Raw genomic sequence first — 22,012 nt, 5'->3', positions numbered from 1 at the left:
AGGCATTAATTAATGAAATAATTAAGCTTTTTGTAAAAGCTTCTTCCTTTCATTAATGAAAGAATGAAGCCGTTACATGCAAATAGAGGACCGCAATTTGCGATCCCGTATTTGACAGCTCAAAATAGCAGAGAGGCAGCAGTGACTCACCTCACCTCTCTGCTATTTGTTTTGACAGCTCGAGAGCCGGATGTTTAGATACATTTCACTGAAAGGATACAATGTATCTCTTCAGTGAAATGTATCATTTCTGATCGTCTAGGCACGATCAAAGAGCTTTTAGTGAGATCTGAATCTGACTAAAGTCAGGATCAGTCTCTAAGGTTATTATTAGCTGTTCCTAAGTTTGGATCAGCCTAATAGCCAAAAATAAAATAAAAAAGTTAATTTATCAAGCTGTCATAGTGATTGCTTGATATAAACTGACAAGAAAAAAAAAAGTTTTTTTATTTTATTTTTTTTTTTTTTACAAAGTGTAAAAAAATTAAAATAAAGTGTAAAACAAAATTAGGAAAATATAAATTATATATAAATATATTTTTTATACTATAATTAATATAAAAAAATTCTAAAAAAAAATAATAATAATCAAAACTTGTGAAAAAAGTGTTTTCTTCTAGTTTTTTTCCTCATTTTTTTTATTTTATTCAAACTAAGTGAGGGGTTAGGTACACATATGTGATATAATTATATAGCCCTATCTGTCCTCTAAAAAACAATATATAATATGTGTGGGTACATTTAGTAAGAAAGTATATTACTGCTGTGGAAGAATCACACAGCAAAAATGTAAAAAATGTGTCAGTCATTTATGAACAGAACCTGAAAACTAGCTCAGTCATGAAGGGGTTAAGTTAAAATTTGCTTTCATGCACGTTTGTATGCATTTTTGATGCATTTACATGCATTCCAGTGTGTTCAGGACCAGAGAAAATGAGACCAGAAGTATTTTTTTTTGTCCAGACTAGAACTGACTGCTCTGTTGTGAACAGAGCCTAGAAATACCATAGGGATACATTGGGATGCTTTTTTGGTCCAGGAACAAACTGTTCTGGATATGGTCTGATGGTTCACGGTGTGAACAAGCCCTGAATCAGTATGGGTATGTGGGGGGGATGGGTATGTGGGGGGGATGCCAGGAGCATATAAAAACAGGGTAGGTCATAGTAGTGGGGGTACTGGAGTAACAAAGTTAGGGGGGAGCTGGAGGTGCAAGGGGATGGAAGCAGAGGTGGAGGGACAGGATGCATTACTCTGCATGCAAACACATGTATAATACAAGTAAAATTATATTTTATTTTTTCTAATCCTAAAACATACCTAGGTGCTATTGTCTCTGCAGAGTGTATGGTCTGTGTGAACCTTAGAAGGAGAAAGGGGGCTAGCCAGGCGCAAAGTGTAAAAGGGAACAGGTTGACAATCAATGCAGTGCTGTAGGTATGAGCCAGCGGAGAGGAAAGGGAGCAAGTCTCCAGCTCCAAGTTTGACTCTGTTCCCTAGTCATCCACAAGGATCCAGGAAAAGGCCAAATCAAAGCAAAAGGTAGTACACCACTAATATTATGTTACTTGGTCACATGAAACAATGACCCAGTGACTATCCTGAGACATGTAAAGGTGGAGGGGGCAGACTGGCAGCTGGTGATCGGGGAAAGCATGTTCGTTGCAGCTACTTGTTTCAAATCTCGCTTTACTGGTCATCAGCTGGCCCAATGTATCGCAAAGCTACTTGCCCGGAAGGGATCTCTGCCCTTTTCATACCTGCTTGGGAAGAGGGGAAGAAGCCAGGCTCAAACAATAACTTATTTGTATCAAACTTCAGCTACATATACTTTTGTTATCACTGATTATTGCAATATAGGAGTTTAGAATTGCCCATATTTAATTAATGCAGTCACCCAAAGGAGTCTGCACATACCTGCAGCAGCTTTCAGCATCATCTGCCTTCCAACCAACACTGGGCCATTTGTCAATTAGTGTTAGAGCTCTGATTAAATCAGAACAGCTTGGGATTTAGGATAGGCACAGGATACAGTGACCTGCCTGCACGTCATACTGATCTGCAGCCTTCAGTATTCTTAAACTGACGCTTTAATTTGGTGCCCTGGCAGAGAATATCAACTTAGAGAAGGTAATATGGGTGGAGTTTCACTTTAAGAATTATACAATATTTTATATACAGAAGGGCTAGAAGACTACCAGTGGTCACAGAAATATAAAACTGCACAGTCAGGCCTTAAAAGTGGCACTAATACGATCCCCAGCAGGCACTTAAAACCATGGCAAGGAGGTGTTAGAAATTTTGGCAAAGGAAATATGGGGGTGAGAATGCTGATCTTATAAACATGCTAGTTCCCTGGCTCACAGTGGTCTAATGACTGCAGAGTTTTGTGAATAATTGATCCAGGACAAATATGTAGATCTGATAACAGTACTGCCAGCATGTAGCCTGTGATGTCAGCACAAGCCAGACAAGTAGCACTTTAACAAGGAGGTCAGCATGCTGTGTGTCCTTTATTCAGCAGGAACTTGCTGCTTGGGGTGCATCAAAATGCTGACTTGTCTATGGAAGTGGCTGGTACTCAGCTTCTTATTATAGCTATGAGCTTAAGTCACTTAGAGTGGTCTAGAGATGCATCATAGGAGTATGTTACTATAGTGAGGTGAGGGACAGTCAGTCAAAGGCTGACACAGCACCGTCTGCTACAGGGAAACATTCAGAGGTTTGTATTGGAGGCTGAGGCAGGTTGAACTGCAGAAAAGAGAGAATAAGCATGTAGGCAAGGTGGAGGGGACCCTGACTACAGTGCTGCGCTGTGTGCATATGTCAAGAAGAAACTGGCAGAGAGGTTTCTGACCGCTGTCTAATGTACGGAGAGAGGAGGGTGATGTCATCGAAGAGAAAAAAGCAGCTCTTACCCTGTAGAGAAAATGTCATAACTGGGGACGCAAACCTTAAAGAAATGATCTGGTAAAAGAATGTGATGGGACTTTTGGTATTTAAAACATTGAATGGCAACTGTTGTGATCTGGTTAAATCTGTTTCGTCAGTAAAATTTAATGTTTAAATATCCAAACCTTGGTCTCTATAAACCCTGCGCACCCCTCTATAAACAGTTTATTACTTAAAAACATACAGCACATAAATTATCCTTGCACCACAGCTTGTAATAAATTCTCAAATATATAAAAAATATAATATATATATTATAAATACAGTGGGGACAATTGATCAAACTTAAGACAGAATCTGGTCATGGTAACCAATCAGCATCCACCTTTCATTTTCAAAACTTAACTAAACTGAAGAGAGAAGCTGATTGGTTGCTATAGGCAACTGCTAAATATTCTTCTGCTCCAGTTCTGATAAATTCCCGACAGTGTTTTGTGATATGGGTATATATACAAACGGTAACGTTGTAAGCGAGAATTACAAGTAAGAATTTCTTTAGTACTTCTGCTGCTCAAAAATATGTTAGACATTTTTTTTCTATATGGCTTCTGAAGTTCTACCACTGTGTGGCTTTCCATCATAAAATGCTATTAATGCATACATCCAAAACCAGAGACCAGAAAAAATGTCATGCACCTTATTTGTTACAAATCGAGAGAGACCTAAAGTTTGTAGAATAGTCAGCACTGGAAATAAAAGCACACAATCCGCTTACAAATAAACATATCTTACCATTAATGGCAAGGCCCCAATCTGCAAGTGGTGAAGTCTAGGAGGTGGATGGTAGTGAGCTAAATGAGGATGTAAAGGACCAGTTTGGTAGGGTGCAGCAGTCACTCCGGTTTCAATTGCTATTTCCCTGTCAGAATCAAACAAAAGACTTTTCAGCTTTTGGAAACAGCAGAGGTTCATTGTAACGTTTGTTATAAAGATATAAAAGATTACAGCTTTATTAGATCCAGATAAATGTTTGCCAACATTACCATAAATGTAAAATGCATTGTTTAGGGTAAACTGTATTACAGTGCATCTAAACCCAAATGCTAATTTTGTATATCCCCAAAAAGAAGAAAATATTACTGCTGTAACTGCTTAAAAAGTGTTAAGCTGGAATTTGGCTTTAATTTGTTAAATAAGTTCATATAAAATCTTCTAGTGCATCTAACACTACCCTCTACACAGGGTGACAATGCTGCTGTCCAAAAGTGGCTCTATTGTTCCTCCATAGAGTGGACCCTAAGGGCTTGTTCACACGATGTCCGGATTCTGTCCGGACCAGAAGCGTGCGCTCCTGCACCCAAAATGCATCCCAATGTCTCCGTGTGTTTTATGGGCTACAGTTCACACCAGCGCAGTCCGTTCCGGTCAGAATACTGCATGTCACCTTTTCTACCGGCCCGGAAACGCACGAACGCGTCAAAAACACACCACTCTCCAGCCAACATACTGACAGCCGTACTGAAACGCGGTAAAAACACGCCAATAACGCACTGCACGCATAGCACCGCGTCTGCATATCTGCTCCAGAAAATGGTGTGAACAAGCCCTAAGACAGGAAGTTGGTTTCTGGCCAAAATCACCAGGCAAAAATAAAGGAAAAAGACCCACGAAAATTAAACTACTGCAGCCACCACATTGAAGGATCGTTAAGCTGCAATATATTACATTCATTTTTTTTTTTCTGGAGTTTAGATGCACTTTAACAAGATTTTTATTCCTTAATTGGATATCAACAGTTGTAGCACATATTAACAGTGAAAAATAAAATAACCCATAACAAGATTTTTTGGAAATCTGGGTGCTAGGGGTTACTGTGCATAGACACTGCAATTTGCAATGCTTTAATAAGCCCAACTATGTGTATTTTAACCTCCTATTAAATAAATATTAATTACCTATCTAGCAACTAGTAAAAGCATAATCAATCTCTCAGTGCTTGTATGGCCCTATGGGTATAATAGAGTACAGATGCTCTTTGGGTTGCTATAGATCGAGTTACGATCTTTCGCATTTATAATGGAGTTTACTGTACAGTAATATCCCAGTTTTTCGGCACCCACGGATCAGTAGATGCCGGTTAACTGTAGTTTCTGGCTGCTTGGGAGTCAATAACTCTCAAGGAACCATCCCTGAGGCACTCCGCTTCCCCATTCACCTGCCGGCTAGTTTCCGCAGCCAGCAGGTGAATGTAAACAGCTGGGAGCACTAGCCAGGCTGCTATTGGCCATTTCAAATTCCAATAGCAGGCTGGCTATTGCATCAGCCCACTGAGCAGAGGGGCGGACCTGAGAGAGAACGTTCTCTCTCAGGTCCACTCCTCCTCTTAGTGGGCGTGGTTTAAATAGCCAGCACGGAACATGGAAGTACACTCCTCAGTTTATGATACGATGGGTTTATCAGAACTTAACCCGTTCGCAACCGATGAGTGTCTGTATATGAAACATGTAATACGCAAAAAAAAAAATAATTAGTCCATTTAATGTAAATGAACATGACTGTGCCTACAGAGTGAACTGAACTTTAAAAGTGCATACACCTATATAACATCTAGAAGTGCCTAATACAAAAACAACCCAATGTGACCTTTTAGATTCAAAATTCTTATTGCTTACCAGGCAGACCGGTCAGAAGCTTGCCGGGGATGGGAGGACATCGTCTGTGGTACATGAATATGGTGTCCGTGGCCATAGTTGGGATGCATTCTATGTGGATGTGGTGGTGGGCGTTCATGAGCTCGCCTGGAAAACATGGGGTTGGGATCCTTTATCAGTAGGCAAATGAGAACACTGAAGACTAGTGTGATTGATGCTCGGAAGAAAACTTACGTTGGATGCTGCATAAGACGCCGCCTTTGAACTTCCATTCTCTGAATAACTTCATGGGGGTGCAACCTCTGTGTTGTAGGTGCTGTGGCAGTAATATGATGGGATATAGACTGGTGGGAGGTGGGCAAATGTTGTGAGAGAGGGGCAGCAGCACTGGTGAAGTGATGGGAAGGAGGTGGAGGTGGAACAGGATGTGTTGAAGAAAGGCTTGGAAGAGATGGATGAAAAGGTGCTACTGGATGTGCAATAACATAGTCCATCTGAGGTGGTGGGGGTGGTTGGGGAGGAGGGTTGGCATGAGAATGAGGGCAGGCAGGCGTCTGGTGGTGAAGAGGCCTTGTAAGTGAAGCATCTGAAACCATGCAAAAGAAAATGGAAACCTTTAAAACAATACTAAAACCAAGATGTTTACAGTAAACATTGAAGACAATACAGACATGAACGCTGTATTCATAAAATTCAGAGAAGTTATGAACGAGCTATGTATCCTACACATATAATCCACTCAAAAGGGAATTTATATGTAGTGCAAAAAAAAACAAAAAAAAACTGTGCTTTAAACAGGAGCCAAGCAATAACAAATTCTTACAGTGCATCCTTTTATCTCGATGAAGGGAATTTATTTTGCATCCTCAAGGAGCCTGCTCAGTATATGCTCTCAGGATTAAGTGGGCACCAAAACATTGACACAAATTGCAAAGACTGGGAAGGCAGGTAACTAAGCATGAGATAACTATGCCCATTAGTTCCCAAAAAATGAAATGTCACACATGACCAGCTCTAAAAGGGCTCTGGAATTTATGTACTTTAAAAAAGGACATTTCAAGCAAAATCAATATTCTTTATTTAATATCGCCAATCCGCGAATAGCGGACATCCTTTTTTTTTAAATACTATTCCCCTCCATTTGACAGTCTTGTAACAGCAGCCATACTTCTACTGGTTGACAGTAGTTCAGTCTGCTAATACAATAAGCCAATCCCACAAGCCTTCCCTCTCTAGATCGAGGACACTGGAAATCGATGAATAATAGATCTGTGCTATAGGTTAAATGGTAGATCTTTAATAGATGCTGTCCTATGCTTGTGTAATAACACCTTTTTTTAGGAGGGAAAAAAAACAACTTTATTTCAAACCTGGAGTAACATTTTAAGTACTTCACTATTCTTAATATAATAATAGTAGATACACTTACATGGAGAATGCATGTAATGGCGACAAGAGGAAAGAGAAGTCTGGGCAGGTGGCTGTGTCTGGGCTACCAAGCCAGTTGCATAGCCATCAATAGCCATAGTTTGGGCTGTACTGACAGTTGACTGATGTCCATAGACTGTAGACCTCGATGATGAGCCAGGGCAGCAAGGATCAAAAGCAGATGTACTGTGAAAGCTAACAGTTCCGTGGCTTCGAATACCATTATTGCTCAAATCCACAGGCAAGGCTTGCTGAAATGTGACAAGGTAAAACCATGAGAATAATACATTATTTTCTTAAAGGAAAACCTTGTTGAGAAAATTATAATGCATGCCCTTGCTAAAGTATTTCTGAAAGTGCTAATTGTCTGGCCATCACTGGCTTCAGTACACCAAGTCAAAAACCAAGTATAGCCATGCTGCAAGTCAAGACCTCTAAAATGGTGTGCTTTCTATAAGTCAGTGAACCAATGTACTGAAAGCACTACAGCAAGAAACTAGAATTTTTGGAAATTGCAACGATGACAAGCATTCATCTCATGACAGGTTTATTCCAAGACATCTTATAGCTACATAAAAGTCTACCTTAAAGAAAATGTTAAAAGTCGTGTATGCAGACTTGAGAAGCCATAGTTAAATTAAAATGTTTCAGAAATGAAATCATTTTTGGGTCACGCCTTAATGACCAAGGAAACATGTGGGTCCCGAGGTTACACAGGTTGAGAACCACTGGCTTAGAGCATAATATACTTGCACATACTTTTAAATGTGTAGCACGCATATAAGGAAAATGCATCCGAGTAGGTCCTAACTGATAGCCATCATCTCAAAATACTTCAATTTGTCTATGACCATGATACTGCCTAGCCATAGGCTTTGGCGGCAAGAGTAGAAATGGAGGTTGTTGCCTACATAGAACATTTGGCAATAATCTTCATTATTAGTAAAATTAGCAATGTTGATGCATTTTAGTAACCTTTAAAAGTAATATCACATAAGAAATCAAGAGGCTTTGTGGGTTTTTTTTACATAGATATGTTAAGTCAGATATAAATATTAAATGAGTAAACTTGAATAAATTGGACATATAAAACATTGATGTTTATATTTAGGTATATATATTTATATATACAAACACAATATATGGCAAAAAGTATGTGGACAGTTCAGGTGTTCGGCAGCACCCATTATTAAAAGGTGCATATGTTGAAACACACTGATAAGCCTGGTCATACTAAAGAGCTCTGTGACTTCAAACATGGCACTGAACCCGGAGTCCACTTTTGAACTTAAAGGGGTTCTAAAGCCTCCTGTTTTTTTGCCTTTATCTACTGCTGGCAAGCAGTAGATATAGGCAAAAAGTAAAAAAAAAACCAAAACAAAACCTGCTTAAAACAGCGGTTTAGACTGACCTCATTATCGGTGCGCGCTCCCAAGGCGAGAGTTCGGAACTGTTCGTGCGGCCGCAAACGATCTTGGGGCGGGCGCATGCGTAGTTCCGATTCTCGGCTGGGAGACGAGCAGAGACGCAAGGTAAGTCTATGGACACGTGCACGCGCCTGCAGACACCGCTGGATCGGAAGTGTCAGTAAGCAGAGAGGAGTCAGCGCTGGATTGGCGAGCCGCCGCACCGCTGGAGGGACAGATGAAAATATGGGGAAAGAAGAGGAAGATCGGATTAAGAGTCATCATTTAAGGTAAGTGCTGACATTAACATGGGGGGGATGTATCCTTTAATGTCACTAAGTCAGTGAGATGAAACATCTGCACTGCTAGCTTTGCCCCCATCAACTGTAAGTTTCGTAATGACATGATTTTAGGAGTCTGGTGTGAAGAAACTATAGTGGCCAGCCCAGAGACTAACTCAATCCTAAAGACCTTAGGAAAAATTGGAAAGCCATCTGTGAGCCAATTCTTCTCATCCAACATTAGTACCTTATTTCACAAATACTCATTTGGCTAAAAGGACAAATTCCTTACTACAAAAAGCTTACCAGAAGAGGGGGGCTGTTATAACCACAAGAGGAGGGTGAAGTCCATATTATTGCCCATCGTTTTGTGTGGGATGTCTAAGCAACTTATATAGATGTGATGGCCAGGTGTCCACAAACATTTGCTCATATAGTGTGTTAAATCACCTGGCAAATAGTTAAAATTGGATATTTGTACTGTACCATAAAATACTTGTCTTTGAGGCAATTGAGGGACACAAGACATCATATACTGTCAGGTTACACTGATGCCTACAGGTGGATTGGACACTGGCAAATATCTCTAGGCCAGTCCAGGATAACTCCTCCTCTACCAAGCATGTCTCAGTTTAGAGCAAGAAGTACCAAGAGCATGTTTGTAAGCACAGAGGGAACTGTGGACCCCTAGGGGACACAAATTTAGATGTTCCCAACAAGTCATCACAACTAAAGCGCACAGCTCCAGGTATCTGCTCCACCCACTCTTTCAGGAAGATATCTACCAAAGCAAAAAGGAGAATTTTTGAGAGATACAATCCATTCTGCCATGGTTTGACAGATTAAGGTCACTACGAAGACAGAACAGAAGGCAGAATCAGCCAAGGGAAACTGAAATGTAAGGAGGGATTCCAATTGTTGGTCAGTAGAATGCTTAAAGTTAAGCAGACCCGTAACTAGTATAGTGGTTTTCCTGGTAAAATGGGTGATTGGCAGATCCACAGTGGGCATTTACCACCGTTTACCAAATTCACTCAAAGAGGAACAATTCCAACACACTCTTTGGTGGGGTCCAGGACACTTGAAGGGTGTTTCTAGTCCACATGGAATACCTTGAACAGAGGGTGTAGTTGAAAGATCTTTGCAGCTGTAGGGGCTCTGAAAGACCCAAGGCGCCTCAAAAACAATCAGAGGAAGACTGTGGGGACTCTGAATCTGAGTAAAAAATGGTCACTGGCTTTGGCTACGGAAAATATGTTACCATGTGTTAAAGGTTCTATAATAAATAAATATAACTAATATATATATATATATATTAGTTATGTCACGTGACCTTTCTTAACACTCTCCTTTGGGGATATACCTCCAATTCCAGTCTAGGTGCAGAACATTGTTCTGGAAAGTTAATCCATATTGGCTCCAGATAATTCCCAATCATGATATTTTATAACAATTACAGGAATTTTTGATTATTAATAGATCCACTGCTCCTTCTCCTATAGTTTGGGACGCGCTTAAAGCCTTTCCCCAGGGTCTACTTAAGGAAGAGATTGTTGGGAATAAAAAAAAAAAAGAAGAGGTCTATGGCCAGGGCAAATCAACATTACTGAAGCAGTTTGACAATTAGAAACCAAAATAATTAGCCTGTCCCATGATATCAAATCTGAAAATTTGGGTGGAACATCAGGAGTCTTAAGCAGTTATGAAATCTGAAAAGAAAAGGTTCTCCTCCTCATAGCCTTTTTTTTGCGAAGTGGAGTAAGTCAGACAATATTTTGGCTACTATTGCTAGGTCGCAGAAAGCATCTTCATATGTTAATGGTAGTTCTAACGATCAAAATCATTAATATTTTTTTCAACTTTTTATAATGGATCTTTATAGTAGTAATGTCTCTTACGAGTCAGATGACCAGACACAATTTTTGGATACGTTGTATCTCCCAAAGCTGACTGGAGCAGACAATATATTCCTGACCGCTCTGATAACATAAGATGAACTCAGAGCTGTTTTTATGGCAGCCACCAATAAAGCACCAGGGGCCGACAGATTGCCATTTGAAATTTACTAAATATATGATTTTATTTTAATCCCTGAGGTCAAAAAAGTTTTTAAAGAGTCTGCCCAGACTATGCAACTGCCTGACTCAACGGGTGAAGCAGTTATCGTGGTTATTCCTAAAGCAGGAGGGGGTGCTAGGTTTCCAGGGTCTTACAGATCAATCTCCCTATTGACGTCTAACATTAAGGCATTTGCTAAGGTGCTGGCTGTGCGGCTATCAAAAAGGTTATTGGTAAGCTTATCTACCCAGACCAGGCAGGGTTTAAACCCACGTGTTCTACAGCTAATATGCATAGAATGTTAATTTGAAGATTCCAGTTATGAATAATTAAAACGGGGCTATTCTATCATTGGGCGCAGCCAAAGCTTTGGATAGTGTTGAGTGGGAATATTTATGGCAGGTAAGTTAGGATTTAAGGAACAAAATATCTCCTGGATACGGTAGATATATTCTAATAGCCGGACACGTCTAAGAATGAACAGTGGATTGTCAGAACCATTTTCCCTTTATAGAGGTAAAAGACCGGAACTATCCGTCACCCTTATTGTTTGCATTAGCCTTAGACAGTGGCAATCAGAGGATCAGAGACAGTGGCAATCAGAGGATCGGAGACAGTGACCGGATTCAGAAGAGAAACAGGAGAAGATAAAGTCACTAATGAGAATTGTTGAATGCTTTGGAAGTTTTTTTGGTTTCAAGATAAATTGGGAGAAATCTATGTTATTGCCAGTAGAACCCCTAGAGCACCCATTGCCAAAATGTGCCACTCAGATACAGATGGCACCAAAATGTCAAATATTTGGGGGTTAAAGTTTCTTGTGACATTTTTGAGTACATTACTCTAAATGATCAACCATTATTAAGTTTCAAGCTAAGAGCGAGTGCTGGTGCAAGTTGACATCATCAGTAGTTAGAAGGGTCAATTTGATAAATGATTTGGCTGTCCCAGTTATTGTATTTTAGATGCCCAATGGTGTACAATGACAAGATAGCTCCAAAGCTCAGCCTATATAACAAAAGGGAGCTCCAAGGCAATGCTAATGGCTCTGGACCTGGAAATTGCACACAGATAACTTCACTAGAACTAGGTCTGGAAATCACAAGTGGAACCCAAGATACAAAAGGTCACTTCCAGACTAGTCCCACGACGTCCAGCCCAGTGATGCCAAGGTATGGTTGTATCAAAGCTAGGCTGAGAAAAGGCCATTCTGGATATCTGCGATAGAAACCAGCTCAAGCAGCAATTTAGCAAGGAATCTTGATTGAAGTCAAAGAGAACAGTAGCAAAACATGCTGGATATAGGAGGGGTTATCCTGAGATGACCTACAGATTGTGTTTCCCAGCATCAAAAACTCCTGTAGGCAGTATAACTCAACAATATATGACTTCTTGTTTCACTCAATGGATGAGAAAGAAAAGCCTTCACATGTTTAATGCATACATACGTTTTAAAGATAGTCTGCATATTTATAAAGATAGTCTATCTGAAGAAATCCCTGCAGTTAGCTAAGAAAATGACTTCTATGTGGCATTATAGAACTATACCGCATTTAAAAAATTTGAAATTAAAGAATAAAAAAACAAAAAATAATTCTCAAACGGCCATATTAATTTTGTAGATTCTTACCGGGTCATGATAGGTGGAAGAAGAGCTGGTCGTTGATCCACAAGGTGGAGGGGCAGGAGCATTTCTTTCCACGGGACAGTGGGACTCTGAGAAAGAAGGTGACAGGGGGACAGTGGGGTGGTGGTGATGATGGTGATGATGTGGAAAGTGGTGACTATGTGATGGATAACAACTAGAATGAGGATGTCCCATGACATGGGGATTCTGTGAGGATCCTCCACAAGGTGAATGTTCAGGACAACAAGATGGTAATCTTGGCAATGCTGGCGGCCCACTATCTGTGCTAGTGCCAGTAGTCCTGGTCTCATCTACAAGTTGAATGAAAACACAAGTTCATTATTTATGGTCTGCACCTTTGTATTCAAGTGCAGTCTTAAATGTTTTCTAGATTTCTAAATGGTGTTAGGGCCGGTTCACACCACAAAATCCAGGTTCCAGTGCATTTGGCCTCTAGAACGCACTCGAACGCAAGCCAGCCAGCACCCTGCGTTCAGGGGTGGGAGTGGCGGTGTATTGAAATCAATGGCAGCGCAGCCACCACCCGACCGCAGTGCAATCGCCCTCACCTGAACGTAGGCACATTAGTGCCTGCGTTCCAGGCCAGTGCGATCTGCAAAAATACTGCAAGCACTATTTTTGCAGATCACACTGGAACGGAATGCAGGCACTAATGTGCCTGTGTTCCGGGCAACCACACGATGGGTGGAGGGCGTGGCCACAGTGCCCTTGACTTCAATGCACCACCACACTCCTCCCTCCCCTGAACACAGGGAGCCGGCCGGCTTGTGGCCGAACCACAGTGGAACGCAGACTGTGGTGTGAACCGGCCCTTAAACTTGTTGTATATAGGAGATCCTGTAGGGTCTCTATCAAAAACAGTATATTTTCCACAAACTGATTCATGTTAAAGATTTTAACAACAATCGTTGATAATCTGTAAACATTTCAGAGCCATAAATAAGAAATTAGTAATTTCCATCACGCAACTGAATTATGTTTAGGAAAATGCATATATAAAAAAGACTCCCATTCTAATACCAGCAGGTGGGCAGTGGTATGCACTCTAACTCTACAACTTTCTAAACACTTAAAGGAAACATGCAAAGATTTAAATATGGGAGCAGCCACTGCTGGCTTGTATTTAAAAGGTGCAGGCTCTGTCCAATCCAAATCCTGGCATTAATGCCTACTGAATAACTGACCTGGAAAATGTTTACAAAATGGGAGGTGTTTTTAAACTTCATTGGCTCAGTGAGACAGTCCCAGAACCTGCATCTTTAAAAAAACAAGAAAATAGTGGCTCCCACATTTTCACAACATAAAAAATATGGCAAGAAAATATGGACCAATCAGCAAGAATTTATAGTTGCAATCAGACCAACACACTTGTGGACATTTTTACTGGTCATAGACCTCTATGAATGGATAGAATGTCTGATGGCTATGTTCAAATGTCTAAGATCTGCTTGTGCTCTAAACTGTTGACAAGTGCATTCATAGTCTGTCTATTCTATTGGAGCTGGGACCACAGTGGTATGAGAGCAGTGCATTTAAAGGATCTTTTACTTCTTGAAAAGATGGGAAAGTCTTAATGTTTTGTTGCAGAAAGATTCCACAGTGGTGCAAAACATTTCAGTAACAATAAATCAAGACCTTCTGAATGCTCACAATTTAACACCTATGCAAGCCACTTACTGCTAGGGATGCTCATATGCTGCATTACTAAATGGCTTAAAGGCTTAAACTGAGAAGCATGGATTTCCATCAATATCTAGACTCGCATGCAAACTGAGCAAATCTCATCTTTCTGTGTAAATAGTACATTTTCTATTCACTTCATTTGAACATGCTGGTTTTTCTATTCTGTATAGAATCAGTTTACAAGCCCCAATTACCAGACTGGCCAAAACTGCATGCACATTCATTTGCTCAGTTTTACAGTTTACTTAACCATAAATACATTACGGCTGCAACAACTAAGTAGATAAATTGATGAAAATCGTTCTCAACAATTTTCATTATCGATTAGTTGGGCTGTTTGCAGCGCCTCACACCCACCCTGTCCCCGCCGCTGGCAGACACACCCACACCACTCCTAGACTGACCCAGAGCGTGCAGACAGGCTGGGTCGTTCAGGGAAAAGAGCTAAAGAGACCCGGTGGAGCTGCATACTGCACAGTGTTCAAGAAATTATCTGCCGGTATGTAGTGCAGTGACAACCATCCTACCCCAAGTCTCAGCCTCCCCCTCCCTTCCAGGTTGCTCACAATACAGTGGACTGTAGACGAGCTGAATAGCCATGTGCAGCCAGTGTAAGTACTGTACGCTGCGTGCATTGCGCATGTTGCGTGTACATGCAGTGAGTGGAGTCAGTGGCTTAACAACCCAGGATGAGGAGAGGAAGACGGTGCAGCTGCCCTGGTCACAAAGATGGGGACGATGTCCAGGCAGCGAACACACTGCACACGGAGCTGCGTGCAGCAGAGGCAAATGCCGGTATGTTAAGCTTCACATGCAGTGTGTCCAGCAATGTCCTCTCGCGCCCAGCCAGGCAAGAGCCAAGTGTGGCGAAAGACAAAAAAACTAAAAATTCTAGTCAATTAGCAAACACGTAAGGATGCGGATTCAAACGTGCAGCCAATCGGATTCCCCCAGACAAAAGGGTCTGGTAAGAGGAGTCCAGGAGAGAAGTCCGCTTGGTAATGTTTTCCTTCCTGCACAAGTTCGACCTGTGACATATGCCAGGAATGAGAGCTGTGCAGAAAAAATGAATATATGTCCATTTGTTTAAATTATTTAATCAATATTTAATAATTGCAAATCTAAAAGTTAAATAATATTAACAAAATAATTAATATTTAAAGGAGAACTATGCGGTCAGGGCTTTTCCCCATAGTCCTCCTTAGGGTAACGGGAGGACACAAACTAGCGTCCTCTCGTCACCCTAAGCTCAGTATACCGGGAGCTACAGCTCGCGGTATACTGAGACGTCGCAGCTGAAATGGATCCCGACATTTATGTCTGGATCCGCCCAGATGCGTGAGTGACAGCCTATCTAGAGGTAGAGCCAGCTGTACCCGTCCCCTCCCCCGTCCGTTCCGCCAGTCAGCGCTGGAGGATCGGACGGGAGGGGGGAATCCAGTCACTCCCCGGTCATGGCTCTCTGCAGTGACATGATCAAGAAGTGAGCGAACGCCGGTATGTGTTCGCTCACTTCCCGATCTACTGAGCCGACCTGTGACAGTTTCATTGTCACAGGTCGGCTAGAACTGAGGATGAGTGAAAATCACTCACCTCATAGTTCTCCTTTAATCATTCGTTAATTGTATTTTTTTTATCCGATTAAGCGGAAAAAAGAAATTGGCCGACTACTAGATTATGAAAATAAGTTACTTGCAGCCCTAAAATACATAAAGCACTATGAATGCGCATATACAGTACCGTGCAAAAGTTTAAGGCACCTTTTAATAAAAAATAAAAAAAATTCAAAAGTGAGGATGCCTAAAAAAAATAAATTTAAAAAAAAAAAAAAAAAAAAATCGCAAAAATTAGCATTTATCACTGACACTACAAAGCACATAAACAGAAAAACCTAAAACAAATCAATATTTGTGTGTCTATCCTTTTGTACAGTACTGTATATTCTACCTACCTTTTACCTAAGTTTACCTTTGAAAGATTTTAATTTCAGGTTTATTTTTGAACTGCTGACTTATACTAACTATATATAGTTTATGTATTACAAATATACTGTATATTTAATACATGGCAAATTATTTCCACAGCATTATGGTCTATCTAAAGAAACATCACAGCAGCTTAGTTTGTAGTTCCCTTGTGTGACTGAATCGTCAGCTATCAAGCACGGACTCACTGCTCTGATGACTTCTGTAAAGTGGGCCTCACCTGCTGGCTGGATAGAAGACTGCATAATATAATTTTATGATAATCTATCGAAAATTGAATAGAACATAAGAACACAACAGCCACTAGCAAAGTAGTTGATATATTCTTACTTCCTTTAAATGCTGCAGGCTGAGGAGCCAAGGTCCAGCCTTGCACCACAATTAAAGGAAACACCTCTTTTATAATAGAAATCTGGAATTTACAGTACTGTGCAAAGGTTTTAGGCAGGTGTGAAAAAAATGCTGTAAAGTACGCTTTCAGAAATAAAAAAGTTTTAAATAGTTTATTTGTATCAATTAACAAAATAGAAGTAAATGAACAGAAGAGAAATCCAAATCAAATCAATATTTGGTGTGACCACCCTTTCCCTTCAAAACAGCATCAATTCTTCTAGGTACACTTGCACACAGTTTTTGAAGGTACTCAGCAAGTAGGTTGTTCCAAACATATTGGAGAACTATCCACAGAACTTCTGTGGATATAGGCCGCCTCAAATCCTTCTGTCTCTTCATGTAATCCCAGACCCGATGATGTTGATATCAGGGATCTGATGGAGTCAAACCATCACTTCCAGGACTCCTTGTTCTTCTTTACTCTAAAGATAGTGCTTAATGACATTGGCTGTATGTTTGGTGTCGTTGTCCTGCTGCAGAAAAAATTTGGGGTCCATCACATGCCTCCCTGATGGAATGGCATGATGGATGATAGGTGCGCCGCAATGAAAAATGAAAAATGTCAAAACCCAAAAAGGCCGAAAACGAAAATGTTTCTCTCCCCACCAACCCCTCCTCCCCAACTTCTTCAAAATGTTTCTAAATATTTTTATTTTTTACTACTGGGGGCTTCGGGGAAATATTTGAGGTCTAATCAGACACCTGATATTTCCCTTTTAAAATAGAAAAAGAGATTGCAGCCCCTGTTATACATGAACAGGAATCCTTTATACTGAGTGTTCCAGTTCAATCTTAACTTGTGGAGATAGCATGTTTACTATAACCACAATCATGAATGAACAGGAAGTATTGCAGATCCCTTCCCATTCATATTTGGGGACACAGTAAACATACTATGCCCGCAATTATTTACAAACACTCAGCGATCACTGAGTGCTAGTACCCGCTCTCCATCCCGACTCGCTGACACAGGAGGCTGAGCAAGCGGTGCGGGGAGGAGAGATCGATCTCCTCCGACATCTGTCTTCACCCACACACCGCCGCTTTCTTAAATCTGTCACAGGAGGCTGAGGGGTGCAGGAGGAGAGATACTGGCCACTCACAGCACTCTGCCGCCACACCGCTTGGCCTCCTGTGACAGTTTCTCTCCTCCCCGCTGGAAACAGAGCAGCGCTTAGCAGAGAGGAGAGAAACCAAAAATGCAACGCTATTTCAGCCAAAAGAAGACACTTGCGGCATTTTGCCAAAAGTGGCGCTTTTCGGCCAATATGTTTCGGTGGCCGAAATTTCGGTGCATCCCTAGTGGAGAAGCAATCTGCTTTTTTTTCTCAGCATTGAGGACACCATTGATCCTGACCCGATCTCCAAATCCATTTGCAGAAATGCAGCCCCAGGCTTGCAAGGAACCTCCACCATGCTTCACCGTTGCCTGCAGACACTCATTATTTTAGTGCTCTCCAGCCCTCCAGTGAACAAACTACCTCCTGCTACAGCCAAATATTTCAAATTTTGACCTCAGTCCAGAGCACCTGCTGCCATTTTTCTGTGCTCTTGCGGCCAAAAAGCTATACCTCCAACATAGAAACAAGGTTAAGTGACTTAACTATGCACAAAAACAGAGACTGGGGTGCAGAAAAATGGCAGCAGGTGCTTTGGAGGAGTTTAAAATATTTGGCTGTAGCAGGAGGCAGTTTGTTCACTGAAGGGCTGGAGAGCGGTACAATAATGTGTCTGCATCAACAGTGAAGCATGGTGGAGGTTCCTTGCAAGTCTGGGGCTGCATTTCTCCAAATGGAGTTGGAGATTTGGTCAGGATCAATGGTGGTGTCCTCAATGCTGAGAAATACAAGCAGACCCATTATGTCATACCATCAGGGAGGTGTGTGATTGGCCCCAAATTTATTCTGCAGCAGGACAGCGACCCCAAACACACAGCCAATGCCATTAAAAACTATCTTCAGGGTAGCCCTGATCTCAACATCATGGAGTCCGTCAGTGATTATACGAAGAGACAGAAGGATTTGAGGCAGCCTCTATCCACAAAAGATCTGTAGTTAGTTCTCCAAGATGTAACTTAAACAACCTACCCAGTACCTTCAAAAACTGTGTGCAAGTGTACCTAGAAGAATTGATGCTGTTTTGAAGGCAAAGGATGGTCACACCAAATATTGATTTGGATTTCACTTCTGCTCATTTACTTTCCATTTTGTTAATTGATAAAATAAACCATTAACACTTTCATTTCCGAAAGCATTCTTACGTTACAGAAGTTTTTCACACCTGCCTAAAACCTTTGCATAGTACTGTGTGTGTATATCGCTATATAACATTTTCTTTCAAACGTCACTTCCTAGCAACCATAGCACTACAGTTGTGTCATGAAAATCTACAGAAATGTAATTTTTGCTTTTTTTCAGCCCTTTTTTTCCCCCTCATATCAAATGATATAGCAGATAGGCCGCCTAAGTTATTAAAATGGAATGTATCCATAGAACTCCAAATCAGGTACAGATCTGGAGTGATGTATATAACTGTCCAAGAAAGGAAAATATTTTAAATATGGCTACGAGTCCATGGTGGACCGATACGTACTATGGTGATAGGGTGTTTTACTATTAAATTAAAAAAACCAGCAGTCCTAAAATCAAAGTTTACTCACCTGATGTAATGCTTGTAGTACTGCTACTTGTGGCGACTGAAGGTGACTCAGACACTGTGGAAACCAGAGACCCAGAGAGTCCTGAAATAGCATCAGAGGCCGGCTCTGAGGTAGAAGTATTACTGGAAATAGTGCTGATGGATGGGGACTCAACTCTGCCAGAGGTGGTTGGCACAACTGTCGGGTCTATGGAACAGTTAGAATTTTTACAATACATAACCAGACATAATTGACATTACATTTGACTATGTGTGCAGGTTAAATAATGACAGAAAAAACACAGGCCCAGGTATCAATACAACATTTAGGTAAAGAATACTCTTGATCATACTGCTCTGCCTTTAACTACAGCATTCTAAGATGGCTCTAAACTTTCAGATTATAATGCAATTAGTGCGACGTAATGGCCAGCAATGTGATTACCATAGAGTGGTGCATTCTACTGAGGATTCTTTTTTTCTTTTTTCTGTCTAAGGGTAACTCAGTGACACTAAAGTCACATTTCTTTCCCTTCCCCCCACCCCCCCATGCTGTTTCAAGGACTTACCTTAAATGATGCCTCTTGATCCGATCATCATCTTTCCAGTAGTTTTCAGGAGTCCCTCCAGCGCTGGTGCCGGTCTCTGATCCAGCGCCGACTGCTGTGTCTTCTGTGTTCAACTGTGTCTGTGCGCAAGCACGCTGCCAGGCTGCACATATGGACTTAACCTGTGTCTCTCACTCTTCTCCCGGCCAAAGGTCTCTAGTGCACATGCGCCCGCCCAATGATCGTTCACGGTTGCTCGAGAATCTTCAGATGGGAGCAAGCGGCGCAGACACAATAACTTGTCTGGTAACTTTTTTTTTCTTTTAATGTTTTTGCAAATGTTTACTGCTTGCTACCAGCAGACATATGCAAAAAAAAAAAGGTTTCATTCTACTTTAAGGGTAAATGTAAACTAAATGCACAAAAATAATGTACCTAAAACTCTCCCAATTGCACTGCATGAAAAACGCAAGTGACCTGACTCTGAACAAAAATGACTATTTAACCCCTTAGCAACCAGTGACTTACATAGTATGTAATTGGCAGCGTGCCCATTTAAACAGGAGCCACTGAGACTCTGTTTACAATTCTAAAGCCAGCTGTTGGCTTTAGAATAGAAGCGATTTTGGCGACTCAGCTGCTGGTTAAGTGCCCGTCCCCTGTCCCCACCGTGTTTCCCGAGCGCCGCAGCTCCTCCTGCTGGCCCGAAACCGGCATGTCGGATGCCGGCGGGAACCTGGGGAGGAGAGCGGCTAACTTCTGTTCTATGGGACTGGGAGCAATGTACATTACATCACTTATGGTCCCTGAGCTGTCATTGCTGGGCTTCTGAAGCCGAGCAATAAGCTATTAAAAGTGTGACCTGCACTTCAAAAGCTTATTTAAAGTGGAAAGGTGATACCAGGGATTTATTGGACCCCCAGTATCACCTTAAAGAGGACCTGTCACCACCAATATGCTATCACAGAGGGCTCGTAAGCCACCCTATGAGATAGCAAATAAAGCTAAATTAAAAAAAAAAGTTTAATAAACTGTAAAAATAATTTGAAAAAAATTGTTAAAATCCCCCGTAAAAACGTGTCGGGGGTGTGCCTACGTACGAAAACAACGGTCGTGCTACAAAATGTTGAGTATCGCTGCGTACAGCAATAATTCTAGGCCCAATATTTACAAGCATAACTAAACTGATGACCTGTAGGGGCTTTTAAAGCGTCATCTTGGGCCTTTTTGGGGTACTGAATTTTTATGCCGTTTCACAGACGCACACAATTTTTAACCTTGGCATGTCGGGCATAAATTTACTTGTTGTAACCTCATCTGTTATATTTTACAGAAAATAAATGGGTATTGTGTGTTTTGGGACACTAAGTTTCACTTAAGTGCATTTTTCAATAACTTTTTCGGTTTGATAGAGTTGCGCTAATATCAAGCAGCATACAAAATTTGCAACTGCCACCATTTTATTCTACAGGGCCTTGACTTTCAGAAAATATATATAATTTTGGGGAGTTTGAAGTAATTTTCAGGCCTAAAATGTGGATATCATGTGTGCAAAAAAGGAACATTTTTCAGAGTGCTTCATTCATTTGAAAAACTTGTTTAGGACTTAAAAAAAAAAAAAAAAGAAGAAGAACAGTTTCATGCATAGATCAAGATCACCATTTTTATGTTCTTTGCGAGTTATAAACACATGCGAGTCAAACGTACCATCTTCATCTACAGTCAGGTCCACAACTTCAGTCGCACTCTGCCTAAGTGGCTGTATAACAGTGGAAACCCTACTGCGACTTCTGTGCTCCTGGGTTCTTCCAGTCTGCGAATTTGAACTTTGGCCCCAGTGAGATCGAGAGTGTCCAAGAATGGAACGAGATCTATGAAAAAACACAAATTATCCTTTATTCTCTAGAAACAGGATTCTTGGAAGATGTCCACCCACAAACTTTTTAAAAACATTTTAGATCAGAACAGATAAACATTTTATTTTTTTAAATTGTAATATTTTTTTTTAATTAGTTACTAGATTTTTTCTGGACAAAAGCATCTGAGGTGAAAGCACACGCCAACACCAAAGTGTCAGTCATCCCACAGTGCCGGGAGCATGATAATTGAAATAAATTTAGCTTACCAAGTTAGAGTGTGGTAATGTAGTTTGCTTAGTATTAAAAACCAATAGTGTTTCACAACAAATTCAGGAAAGGCAATTCATATATGAACAGTCCTCAAAAAGACCACAACCCCCCCCCCTTCCTTTGCACATAATTGTAGGCAAATTGAAGTTATACAATAAAAAAGTTTTAAAAAAAACTTTAATCTATTGAAGCAGCGGTACCAGTATATCAGACCCCGCCCCCCCCCCCTTCCTTTGCACATAATTGTAGGCAAATTGAAGTTATACAATAAAA

At 40.9% G+C, this 22,012-nt stretch overlaps 1 protein-coding gene across 3 annotated transcripts in view; it reads right to left on the bottom strand.

Annotated features, from left to right (window-relative positions):
• Positions 1–22,012, bottom strand: part of RNF111 (ring finger protein 111) — a 78,060-nt gene that overhangs the window by 15,780 nt on the left and 40,268 nt on the right. For 2 of the 3 annotated variants that reach the window (XM_018564238.1, XM_018564239.1), the window contains exons 4-10: positions 21,318–21,481; positions 19,085–19,270; positions 12,347–12,654; positions 6,973–7,222; positions 5,778–6,129; positions 5,565–5,690; positions 3,685–3,811 (exon numbers count right to left, since the gene is read on the bottom strand). In XM_018564238.1, the coding sequence (XP_018419740.1) occupies positions 3,685–3,811; positions 5,565–5,690; positions 5,778–6,129; positions 6,973–7,222; positions 12,347–12,654; positions 19,085–19,270; positions 21,318–21,481 (1,513 nt within the window). The remainder of the gene's footprint in view (positions 1–3,684; positions 3,812–5,564; positions 5,691–5,777; positions 6,130–6,972; positions 7,223–12,346; positions 12,655–19,084; positions 19,271–21,317; positions 21,482–22,012) is intronic. The other variant, XM_018564240.1, reaches the window with a different exon arrangement.

The sequence above is a fragment of the Nanorana parkeri genome, unplaced genomic scaffold, assembly GCF_000935625.1.
Source record: "Nanorana parkeri isolate BGI_ZX_2015 unplaced genomic scaffold, ASM93562v1 scaffold739, whole genome shotgun sequence".
NCBI lineage: Eukaryota > Metazoa > Chordata > Amphibia > Anura > Dicroglossidae > Nanorana > Nanorana parkeri.
The sequence above is the reverse complement of the archived record's forward strand: the minus strand, read 5'-3'. Positions and strand labels throughout refer to the sequence as shown.